The sequence below is a fragment of the Sparus aurata genome, chromosome 13 (assembly GCF_900880675.1).
Source record: "Sparus aurata chromosome 13, fSpaAur1.1, whole genome shotgun sequence".
In the NCBI taxonomy this organism is placed as follows: Eukaryota; Metazoa; Chordata; class Actinopteri; order Spariformes; family Sparidae; genus Sparus; species Sparus aurata.
The window spans coordinates 16,878,520-16,891,137 of record NC_044199.1 but is presented as its reverse complement, the minus strand read 5'-3'; the positions used below and the strand labels follow the sequence as shown (position 1 = coordinate 16,891,137).

Here is a 12,618-nt window from a genome sequence, read left to right as displayed (position 1 = left end):
TCGAGGTTTGTGTGATTGAAGGGAGTTATTCCTCCTTCTTGGCGTAAAGGTTGTTGATAGGTGTTTGGCATGAAACACTTAAATTGGCATGATGGTTCGGTGCTCGCACAAAGTTAAATTGCTACATTTACAGCCAAGTTACCTGGGCAGACGAAAAGAATGATTTATAATTTGGTGGATGTGGCTCAGGGGGTAGAGCCAGGGTCTTGTTATCCAAAGGTTGCTGGTTCGATTCCCCCTGATCTGCATGTTGAAGTGTCCTTGGGCAAGATTCTGAACCCAAAACTCCTCCTGATATGCTGGTCGGTCAGCGTATGAATTACTGTTGCTTTGGACTAAATTGTTATGCAAAATTAATTAATTCATGATCCAATACCGTTAATACACATAAAATTGTGCAAAATCTATATTTTATCTACAAAATATCTATATTTTGTAGATAATTATATCCCATTATCTACCATTCATTTTGCACCAATCTTACAGGACAAAAACCATGTTAGCATTACATTTGTATGCTGGAGTTCCAGTTTTTGTATGCTGACTCATCTACCCCCCCACAGAGGTCATTAACAAGTGGGATGGCCCCCTGTGTGTAGCGATGTGCAAGGACGCAGGCGCTGTTGTTGACTGTAGCTCTGGCTGTTTTGACCCAAAGTATGTTGGTGTTCATTATAATCCATCATTAAAATAATTAAAATAACAATAATCATAATCATATTGTGCAGTACGCTGTTATAGTCGTTACATGATGTATTTTCGGAGGTGTTATATTACCGCGAAAATCATAGTGCTGCAGTCAGCTATTTTTAAAGCAAATATTGATTCAAAACAGAGTGCTCTTTATTTGTGCTTTTACTTGGGTTGGGGAACTAGGGCTGCTGAGGGGGCTGCAGCACCCCCTAAAACAAGGAGTTATAAAAACCATCAATTGATAATGAAGTTGCAGCAGAGACAGAGGGAGAGAGAGAGAGAGAGAGAGGAGTATGAGAATATGAACAGAAGGAGGTCCATAGGATATACAAACTTTCTTTGATCATGAAGTTTCCCTAGAATTTTGTGTTTCATCAATCAAGTGTATGAATGATATTGCAGGCTGGAGTCTCTGTTATCAGTGTCTAACAGACAGCTCTGGGTTTTATATATATATATACTCTGTTTTTATATATATATATATATATATATATATATAAATATATATATATATATATATATATATATATATATATATATATATATATATGTATATATATGTATATATATATATAATATACATATATATATATATGCTCATGTCCTCTATGAAACATCTGCATCCCTGTTTATACCTGGCATTAAGATGGATCTTTGGCGATCCAATCACAAGGTAACTGCTGGAAATTCATACATGTACCTGATGATACCACTTGTGATTGCATCTCACTTCCCTGCCTTATATGCACATATATCCCCGGAACAAAGGGACACAATGTTTTTTTTGCACAAAGAAAGACAGATCTTTATGTATATAACATGCGACGAATTTCCATGAAGGCCTAAATTATTAAGAATTTGTCACAGACTGTTCCACAAAGTTTAGAAAGTTTCTTATAACTAGGGAGTACAGGGAATTTCTCTCCTTGTTCATCTCGTTGCTTTTAACTGTAGCTGAGTTTGCCTTCTGCTGTTGTACCAATCTTTCTTGCGTCCCACTTCCCAGTTGAGGTCTGATTAGAAAGATCGACCCTTGAACCATCATCCATACTGTATTTAGCACTTCATCGTTACATTATAGGGTTCTTCTCTGACATTTAAAGCAAATCCCAAAACGTTTGGGATCCACTGGTTTAAAGCAATCATTTTCTTCAAAAGTTTGGATGTGGACAATGGATGGCTGATTACAATTTGAATAATAAATAAATCATAAATCAATCTGGCAATGGACAGTGTAATTAACAGCATTAATAGGCACTATGTTGGTATCTACATTAGTAACACTAGTGCAGTGCCCGTAAGAAAAGTGTATTCCTATATAAAAAGTGGGAGGTTAAGCAGCTTTTTCATGGATGGCCAAATGAGGCTGTGTTTGAAGGTGGGACGTCAGGGATATTTAGGTTTGTTGTGAAATCCGATATTCCAGGGTATAATTGGCTGTTTTTGACTATTTTTGATTTTGCCATTATATTTCACCTTAAAAGCTATTTACTTGGTGTCATTATTTTCAGCATAACCTCACTTGTGTGACTGTACAGTTCTTTTTTCATTTTGACATACTGTTTTAACACAATGAACCTAAAATCACAAAAAAAACATAAAATCCGAGTAGAAAAAGTTAGATTTTTTTACTGTGAAAACCGCAAATAAGTTTAAAAAGTTTTTACTTATAATGCAAATATAAATTGTTGTTTGCTAAATTTGTGCATACATTTAAAAAATGTACAAAGTTATATGTAACTATTTACATTTGAATGCAGGCAATGCTCAGGTCTGCCTGAGCTCCTTCCAGCTGAATAAATAGCTGGACTGCCTGCTCCACATTCAGCTTCTCCTCATTATTCTGACTCATTAAGCAAAAAACCAACTCCACTACACACAAAACACACTACATAACACACTAACTATACACTCCAAGCACACTAAATGTCACAAATCTCTCAACTCTCAATATCGCTGTCTACACACCGACCGTCGTTGCCTGTCAAACATCCGCCTAGGTCCCTCCCACAACTTCCTGTTCCTCAACAGCCTAACTTGTTGCTTGGACACTTTCGTGACTAAAGCCCGTTTTTACCGTTTCTTCCTGCACCAGACACTAAGCAAACGTGACGGCAATGTTCGCGAAAAAGCGTGGCAGACATTATTTACCCTAGGTCCGGTTTTGGACATGCTGATGCGTCCGGTCCGTCGCCTCGGGAGGTGGGCCGTGTAGCTAGCGGCTAGCGGCTAGCTACACATGAACATCCACAGATTCCGATTCCACTTTGTTGTCCGCGCGTCTCCGAATCTCCTCAGACCCGAACAGACTCGGTCCGGACTCGTTTAATCTCATTAATCCACAACAGTCAGTTTAGATGCACAGAACAGAACAGAACAGAACGGACCGAACCACCGGCAAAATCCCGGTCCAGCTCGCGCCGCTGCAGGTATCAATCTGCTTGTTTCTTCAGGTATGTCGTGGGCTTGAGCTCTGCAGTGATTGGCGCACGTGGCCACGGTGTGCAGTGATTGGCTCTGGTGCGCACGTGACTGTGGTTGCTCTGGTGGACAATGCTCGGCGGAATTTGTAAAGCATTTATGAAATAATTTATTCACGGTATCATTGCAGTCCAAACAAATGCTTAGATGCACACCACTGAACCACGCAGCAGCCATGTTAAAAGTCTCGTTTCAGTGTGATCCTTATCCGCAGAGATATTTGACCAACAGACACATACATACACACACACACACACAGACAGACAGAGATTCCTTGTATTTATAGATAGATAAACCATCAGACAGCCTGCTTGCAGTTATCGTATAATTTACAATGGCATGTAGGCATTTTTCGGACTTTTCACCCAATTATAAATTTGTGTCAAGCAAAACAAGTCACTAATTGAGGTCATGTCATAGACCATATCTAAACAGCTGCTGCTGGTTACAATGCTGGATGAGTCCCGCAGTAAAAAACATCTCTAATCCAATCGGTATGAGATCATTTACCTTCAGGACAGGAAGCTCACCAAATTTGATTGACAGGGTTAATTGCTTTCCGGTGCAGAGTATCTGTCAGTCAGATAGCCTAGTTTGTGGTTTTATTCTCATCATTAATTACCTCTGCTGGAAACAACAAAGACTTCCCCTTTGGTCTGTTTATGTTTGTTAACTAACAGGATATCTCACGTTTTGTTTTCACTGGATTCCTTGGACCAACACTACCTATCCATCAACGTACACGCATTTGGATTTCTGCCATTTCCATTTTACTAAACAGTTTTTCAACACTTCTCCTATAAATTGCACCTAATATTTACACAATTCGCTTTATATGTAATTTGCTTATATATTCTATAATAATAATATTCTCCTATTTTCCTATTTGCCATGAACTGCTACGACTCTTGGACATATTGTGCAAGTGGAGCCAAATGTAGATGGCAGCTGCACATATAAACTCCAGGCACTGCCTCTAAATTTGATGGTATTTTGCCTGTAGCTCCCCCTTTTACTGTGCTTTTTTATTCCCAAGATGTAGGAATTCTCCAGAAATCTGCATGATTGTTTATCACTATGTGTATTTTGGTGGGGATGCAGAGAAAGGTCTGTAAAATTTTAGCAAAATACTAAGAATAACACATTCATAATGTTTCCGTCTGTGTATATGTAGATGAGAAAGCATCGTTGTAACTGATTTCACTTTTTTCGTCTCCCACCTGATTCTGCTGATTGAAACAATTCACCTTAAACGGGGATGCAAAATGCTGGGGAGGTGAAGAGCGGGTCATTGCTTTTCAACATGACGTGCATAAATAATTAGCTAGTCTGTGTCAATGACCTGCTGTTCAAACATCACCCTATTAAACCTGTCCTCATGTGTTAATTAGCGAGCGCAGTGTTTGATCTCAGACTGGGGTTGATCCCTTTTAATCAAGGATTAATCATGCCTAAAGACTAGTGATTAACCAGCAGATGATTTGTCTCACGAAGAGACTCCTGAAGAGAACAGAAACAAAAGCACACGGAGTGGTCGAAGCCTGTATTGTAATGGAGATCACAGCTATTACTGGTGTACATCGAAGGCTGCAGGGCTCCTGGGCTGCAGGAAATAGATGACCAAATGGATAATCAGAGAGCTGAGCGTGTAGAGGAACATGCAACACGCACCGCTTAAGCTTGTACGACTCCAACAAATAAGAGCCAAACCTGGTGAAACTGCCTGGCTGTAAATTGCCGGAATAACAGATGACCTTTGGAGTAATGAGTCACTCACAAAAGCACACAAATAATGCGGATGAAACACTTGTTTGTGCATACACGTTTGCATACATAAAACATTTGCCCCACATGGTCCTGCATGGCTACAGGGATGCGACCATAGAATCATTAGGGTTCACACTTTGGAGTTCTCCAAGTAACCTCAATCAAATGTTACATATCTGCACTGCTATCGAACAGACTCTAGCTCTATGTATTCTTTCTCTCTGCAGGGACAATCAACTGGACTGAACCACCGATACACTCAGTCACAGTCTTTTCTCCAGGCCTCTTTATACAGATCCTACAGCAACGGCCTATTGAGGCGACCATGTGTGTTGGCTATAAACATAGGTAAGATAATATGGTTGGCATTTATTTTATAGTGCTTTAATCCAAAGTGCTTTACAATTTTGCCTCACATTCATGCAGAAACACACACACTGGGGGCAAAGGGCTAACATGCAAAGCAGTGGCCGAACTATAAGGAGGATTTTGGGGTTCGCTGTCCTGCTTAAGAACACTTGTAGATATGATTGGGGGGGTTCTGGGATGGATGGAGCCAATTTGTGATTAATGGGCAATGCTGTCCACCACCTGAGCCACAGCTGCCCATGTCATCTCAGATAATGCCTGGGGAAGTGGCCAGCATGAATATTAAAGTGACAGTTCCCTCCACAATGAAAAACACTATTTATCCACTAGTATTGTTTTGGTGTGAGTTCCTGAGTTTTGGAGATATGGGCCGTAGAGATGTCTTCCTTCTCTGAAGTGTATAAGAACTAGATGGCACTTGGCTTGGTGCTCAAAGCCACAAAACAACAACAACCCAAAAAATTGAAAATGTCAACAGCACTGTCTCTTTCCAGAAATCATGGTTAGTCAGGATAATCTGGACCTTGTCGTGACGAAAGGCTCCTGCTCTGACAACACGAGATGTAAACACTGACAGCGCCTTTCCCTAGTTGGCTTAGCTAGATAACCTCTTGTCCATTATGTACATTAATACGTGAACAAAATATTTTTGACATGAAGCCAATCACAACAAGGTCTGTGGACCTTGAGTAAATGGACAGGATTTCTCGAGGAGACATTGCTGTTGACATTTATTTTGTGATTTGAGGGCCACAAGCACAGTCCCATCTCATTCCATTATATTGGAGAGTAGGCGGACGTCTCTTTGGCCAGTGTCTCCAAAACTTGGTAACAACTTATAACATGTAAGAGGAAAAAAAATTAGTTCTGATTTTTGGGTGGACTGTTTGTTTAACACATTGAGAAGGGGCAAAATTATCTGTTGCCGACCACAACAGCTGACTTTGTGAACTGAGTATAATGCAGCGTGTGTAAGTTCACACTTAGAGTTACGTCAAAATAATATCGTCATCTTGTTGGACGCTTCAACTCGGCATGTTGTTTCATATTCGTTCGTAACGTCGTACCCACCTCTCTGCTGTTCTCTGTTTTTTAATCAAATGTTTTCGTACTTTAATGAAATTCAGCCGTTTCATCTTTGTCATACTCCTGATCGATGATAGGCTAACATCCTTCAGGGAGACTTGTACTGACGGGATCAGGGCTGTAGAGCTGGAGATTATACTGAATTTATCAAGACAGCAAGGAAACATTGGCGAGAGTTTGAGTCAGCGTTAACTGGAGAACTGGAGGAATTAGAAATAAAGGCCTGCCACTGAGATAAAATTAGCTTATGACTATAAAGACCTTTCAGACCTCCTAATATGTATCAGGGTTTAACTAAAAAGAGTGAATCCATAATGCATTTGTCTGTGTCAACTGTTTACAGGCAGGAAAGGGCTTGACCCTTTCAGCCCTCTTCAAATCTTTATCTCTGAAGTTCTCCATAGTACACCAGAATGCTTTCAAGTGAGACAAAGAGAGAGCTCAGAGCGTTTTTCTGACCCATTTTCTGTTGTGCAGCAGTTCCAGCAGGCTCAGACTGCTTCTTAACACAATGCCTCCTTCCTTGTAGTTTGTGCCTCGCAGCTATATCATGTTGACGTCTAATAGAGAGCCACCATCTATGGACTTCCAAATGCAATTCGCATCTCGTGACGGGCCATCAGAATGGCAAACTCAGTCAAGCAGCTCGTCAATTCCCAGGCTAAAGACACCATGCTTAATATAACTCTTAAGGCAGTGAATGTTTCCTTTAGAAACAGTCATTCTAAATAGAGTCTGGTGAAAAACATTTGCTATTTCTGTCTTTATGACAGCAAAGACAAAAAAAATATTGTAAATGTAATTATACAGAAGAATCAAAAATGCATAATTTTCTTCTTGCCTGTAGTGCTTTTCATCCATCTAGATTGTTTTGGTGTGGGATGTGAGTTTTGAAAGGTCTGCCTTCCCGTGAATACAATGGAACTAAATGGCACTAAGCTTGTGCCACTCAAAGCTTAAAAGTAAAAAATAGACTTGAAACTCAACAGTAATGTCTCCTTCCAGAAATCACGACCCGGTTACTCAAGATAATCTGCAGACCCTGTAGTGAGCAGTTTCATTTAGGAACAATTTTCTTCACGTACCATTGCTCAGAAAGAAGCATGCATCTACTCATGGACAAGAGGCAAGCTAACTAAGCTGGATAACACCATCAATATTCACATCCTGTGCTGTCACAAGCATGGGCGTCTTGTGATGTAGATGCACACTTTCCCCTATGCAGTCGTACACCCCCCTCTCTCTCATCCTGTTTCCTGTCATCTCTGAAGCTGCCCTATCCATGAAGCCAAAAAATAATAATTTTTAAAAAGGTAATAAATCCAGAAGATATATTTCAACATTCAAACCTAAGTAAAGAACTGCAACATAAATTGGAAGTGATAGGATTGGTGTCAAAATAATTACAAAGATGTAACTGCAACAACATTTAAAACAATATTTCTAAAAGACATTTTTCTCTTTCGTTCTCTTCAGTTCAGATCCAACGATGGCCTTTTAAAAAATCTGCGACACCTCATTTCACAGCTCTCTGTTTACTGTGACTGTGAACCATCTCATGTCATGTGTTATATGCCGCGCAGGTAGTGACATGACTCAGGCCTGACCCTGGAGATGCCGAAGAGACGAGACATCGTCGCCATTGTGTTGATCGTGTTGCCTTGGACACTGCTCATCACTGTTTGGCACCAGAGCACCATCACTCCTCTGCTCGCTACTCGAAAGGGTACAGGTACAATTATTCAAGACTCTGCAGTGATGTTCCGAGATACTTAACATTTTTCTTTTTTCGCGTTCATCATAGCAGCATACAGCACAGGTGTTTTTGTTACTTACAGCATGGATCTGTGTGTTTAAACAAGGGTGTAATGCACAGATGACTGTGTCTGTTTACTTACATGATAACAGTAGCAGTGTAGTCCACAGTGTAGGATCCACGTAGCACAAAGTCCCATCAATACTTGAGAGCAAACAGAGGCTAATTGTAATCATTTTCCCTCGTGACTAGATGACAGACGTGATGGTCGCTCCAACTCCAGGAATACTTTTGCGTTCAAGGAGTCCTGCTCCCTTCAGAACCGGGACATCGTGGAGGTGGTGCGCACTGAGTATGTCTACAGCCGCCCTCCGCCCTGGTCTGACGTCCTGCCCACCATCCACGTCATCACTCCCACCTATAGCCGGCCGGTGCAGAAGGCAGAGCTGACACGTCTGGCCAACACCTTGCTGCACGTCCCCAACCTGCACTGGATCCTGGTGGAGGACTCCCAGAGGAGGACCACTCTGGTCAGCCATCTCCTTCAAGAGACTGGACTTAACTACACCCACCTCAACGTGGAGACACCTAGGAACTATAAGGTACGCGGGGACACAAGGGACCCCCGGATACCTCGGGGTACCATACAGAGAAACTTGGCTCTGCGGTGGCTCCGAGAGACCTTCAGCCCCAACAGCAGCCAGTCTGGTGTCGTCTACTTTGCAGATGATGACAACACGTACAGTCTGGAGCTGTTTGAGGAGGTAATAATGCAAAATGACACACTGAATAGAGCTGAATTGCTCTTTAAAGGAATAGTTCACCCAAAAATGATTATTTTTCAAATTTAAGTCATCATCCACTGATCCCCATGAAGAAGGGAGTTCAGCTGAAGTTTTGTAGTCCAGAAAAGCATTTCTGGAGCTTCACAGCAAAACAGCATTGCAACGTTCTCCTAAACAGCTGGAGTAGATGGGGACTTGTCTGTTATGTGAAAAGACAGCTGGAAAAATACATAAAATGGTTTCATACAGCTCATGCAGCATAAACCAAGTCTCTCAAAGCTCCCACATGTATTTGAAAAGATGTTATTTCCACCCTTGACGTGTGATAGAGCTCATGCTCTGTTTTAAGCTTAGCTGCTACAGTGAAGATTTAGGTTCCTAAAGGATATAAATAATGTATTTTCACATCAATTTAGGATCCCATGGCTTCTGGAGACTTGGATTATGCCAGATGAGGTGTATGGTTTTTTGTAATGTTTTAAAACCAGTCCCAATCAACTTAAGTTGTTGTGAAGTTCTAAAAATGTTTTGTGGACTAAGAAACCTTCCATTAGCATGGGGCTAGATAATGATGGAATTGTATTTTTTGGGTGAACTTTTCCTTTAAGAGTGCAACGTCTTTTCACAGACTTCTTACTTGATTGTCTCAAACTAAATCACATTTTTTTCATGGAATTCAAAATGACTCAGATGGGTGTCTTGTGTCTCTGTCTCTGTCTCTGTTGTAACATTCCAGATGCGTTCCACCAAAAAGGTGTCAGTGTGGCCCGTGGCCTTTGTGGGGGGCCTACGCTATGAGTCCCCTAAAGTAAACACCTTGGGGAAGGTGTATGGCTGGAAGACTGTATTCGACCCACACCGCCCCTTTGCCATCGACATGGCTGGGTTTGCAGTGAATATACGCCTCATTCTGTCGAAACCTCAGGCTTATTTCAAGTTACGGGGTGTGAAGGGAGGTTATCAGGAGAGCAGCCTATTGAAGGAGCTGGTCACTCTCAGTGACTTGGAGCCTAAAGCTGCTAACTGCACTAAGGTAAGAAGAGGAGGCTCGGTATATGTTTGAAATGTTGTGTAACCCTGAATTGGAAATAAACCAAGCTGCTTCTGTAAATGCTGCAAGTGTTACACTTGAGATCCTCGGCTGTCATAACAGTTTGTTCATAAAGTCAGTAAACTGTCAGCTTACAGCCAGTTCTTTGTGCTTACAGATCATTTAAAATATGCTACATTCTGCCCTTTAGACATTGTGCAGCAAGTGTGATGCAGTATACTACTACTGCACAGCACCAAGAGCCAAAATGTCTGTTTGAGTGTTTCATCATATGACTGTATTTCCACTCATCTCAATCTCTTTCTTCTCACCCCCAGGTATTAGTATGGCACACACGGACAGAGAAGCCTGTGCTGGTAAATGAGGGCAAGAAAGGATTTACAGACTCTAATGTGGAGATATGACATACTTCATCTGACACAGGTAAGAGACCAGATTTAGAAATGCAAATTACCATTGCATCTCCACACAGTGATTATTTGGGAGACAGACCAAAGGGGAACGTTTCAGCTGATTTGTGGACCGTGAGATATGGACCTTACTTGAGATAGACCTTTACATAACATGTTTAAAGGATTGTCTCTTGCAGATTTTGTCACTGCATTTTAGTGTTTTAGCTCGAGAATTTAAGCAATAATAGTGGTCAGGCTGGCAATTACAGTCCGTCAGTTGGTCAAGACCGAAATATCTCAACTACTTGATGGATTATGATGAACTTTTGAGCAAACATTTATGGTCCCCGGAGGACTTGGTATCCTCGTCACCTTGTATTCAGCACCACCATGATTTTTCTTTTTCTATTATATGTTATTATCTGTCAATATTTTAGCAGATATTGGATAGAGTGAAACATTCATCTGTTGTGCGCATAGGGTGAATCTTACGTCTCTTTTACACACTGTTGACCTGTATATAAGGCACGGAGACGGAATCAAACACCACATAAGATGAGCGGAAAATGATTGTTATCGCCACATTATGCGGATGTTTAGAAAAACACAAGTTAAACATCACACTAGGGATAGGATAATGTGTTATACGTCATGCTTCTCAAGCTTGCGGAATGCCATCTTGCTATCAATGATCACACACATTATAGACAGTATTAACCTTGCATCCCACTTAGGGTGGAAAGCTCAAATGCTGAGATAATGGCACGCTGAATCCGTGTTGCAAGATTTAAAGATATTGAAAATGCCAGGTTGTTATTATTTCAACACTCTCTGGTTGATCAGCAACTGAAAAGATGATGATAGTGAAAAATCTAGTTAGATGGGGCAGTTTTTCAAGGTAAACCAACATATTAGAAACCTGTTAGCTAACGTTAGCATTCATCAACTTCCCAGTTACCATTACTGCTAACTGTGTGTTTGACTTCCAGGTTTAATTAATGTGTCCAAGATGTGCATCGATATGTTATCAAGTAATGTGTATCAAACAGTTATGTTAGTAGGGAGTGGTTGAATGCTAACTTTAGCTGTTGTCTATTGGAGGCTAATAGGAAAATCTATTATTTTACCTTGAAATATGGCCTGATGTCCCCCTGGATTGTCACCAGCATTGTCTTTTAAATTGCTGGCTGATCAATTAAGAAGTAAAATGGTTAGATTTCCTAGGTTTATGCTACTCGCAACTGAACACAGCATTATGACAATTGAGATAACAACCCGCATGAAGTCAAAGAAAAATGGCTGCCATGAGAATATGGCCTACTGATGCTTCTATTGTTCTGTTCAGAGAAGAAAAACAAAGGTGGTTTGAGGAGGGGTCTTCGTGGCAGCATTATTGCATGATCTCTGTGTAAAAGGGCTTTAATGACTTGAGTGATCTTAATGAGGGATCAGCTGAATGACTTGAGAAGTTAGTACAGACGTTCATGGTCACCAGAGAATAAATCCTAATGACCTATTGCTGATCCGCAGATTTTTTCTCTCGGGCCTCCAGCCTTTTTGATTTTTAGCTAAATTTCTTGACAATTATCGGAATGCTGGTCTTGATGCTGACTTGCACGTCCCACTCAGGTTGACTTGTTTGTTGTGACATTGGCAATCCTCTACTCCAGTGCTTCCATCATCATCACCATTGAGACAGTCAGACTCCATCGCAACATTCAAATCCAAACTCAAAACCCACTTGTTCAAACTGGCATACTCATTCTGACTGGTCACTGTGCACTACACTTTTCTTTTCTTTTCTTTTTCTTTTTATGTCAATGTTTGTTTTTAATATTCTGTGATGTTATTCTGTGATTTTATGCTTTTATCCTATGTAAGGTGACCTTGGGTGACTTGAAAGGTGCCATCAAACAAATAAAATTTATTATATTATATATATATATATATATATATATATATATATATATATATATATATATATATATAATATATATATATATATATATATATATATATGTATATTATTAGGGCCCGAGCAGGTAGACCTGCGAGTTCCCTATTGTAATTGGGAGGAAAGAAATTTTCTTCTCCAAGTTTGACTGCAGTTTTGGATGCCTGAACATACCCAAAAACTCACCAAATTTGGAATATATGTCACATCCGGCGAAAATTACTATCCTGCATTGTCACTGGGCGTGGTCGTGAAGTGCGGGCTCTGTAGCGCCCCCTAATGTT

The 12,618-nt window shown here is 40.6% G+C and overlaps 1 protein-coding gene across 4 annotated transcripts in view; it reads left to right on the top strand.

Moving 5' to 3' along the window:
• Positions 1-12,618, top strand: part of b3gat1b (beta-1,3-glucuronyltransferase 1 (glucuronosyltransferase P) b) — a 33,625-nt gene that overhangs the window by 16,571 nt on the left and 4,436 nt on the right. Inside the window, exons 3-7 of one of the 4 annotated variants that reach the window (XM_030438385.1) lie at positions 5,169-5,289; positions 7,980-8,122; positions 8,405-8,916; positions 9,674-9,970; positions 10,306-10,411. In XM_030438385.1, the coding sequence (XP_030294245.1) occupies positions 8,011-8,122; positions 8,405-8,916; positions 9,674-9,970; positions 10,306-10,392 (1,008 nt within the window). In that variant the 5' untranslated portion in view covers positions 5,169-5,289; positions 7,980-8,010 and the 3' untranslated portion in view covers positions 10,393-10,411. Of the gene's footprint in view, positions 1-5,168; positions 5,290-7,979; positions 8,129-8,404; positions 8,917-9,673; positions 9,971-10,305; positions 10,412-12,618 lie in introns of all 4 variants that reach the window. The other 3 variants (XM_030438383.1, XM_030438386.1, XM_030438384.1) reach the window with 3 other exon arrangements.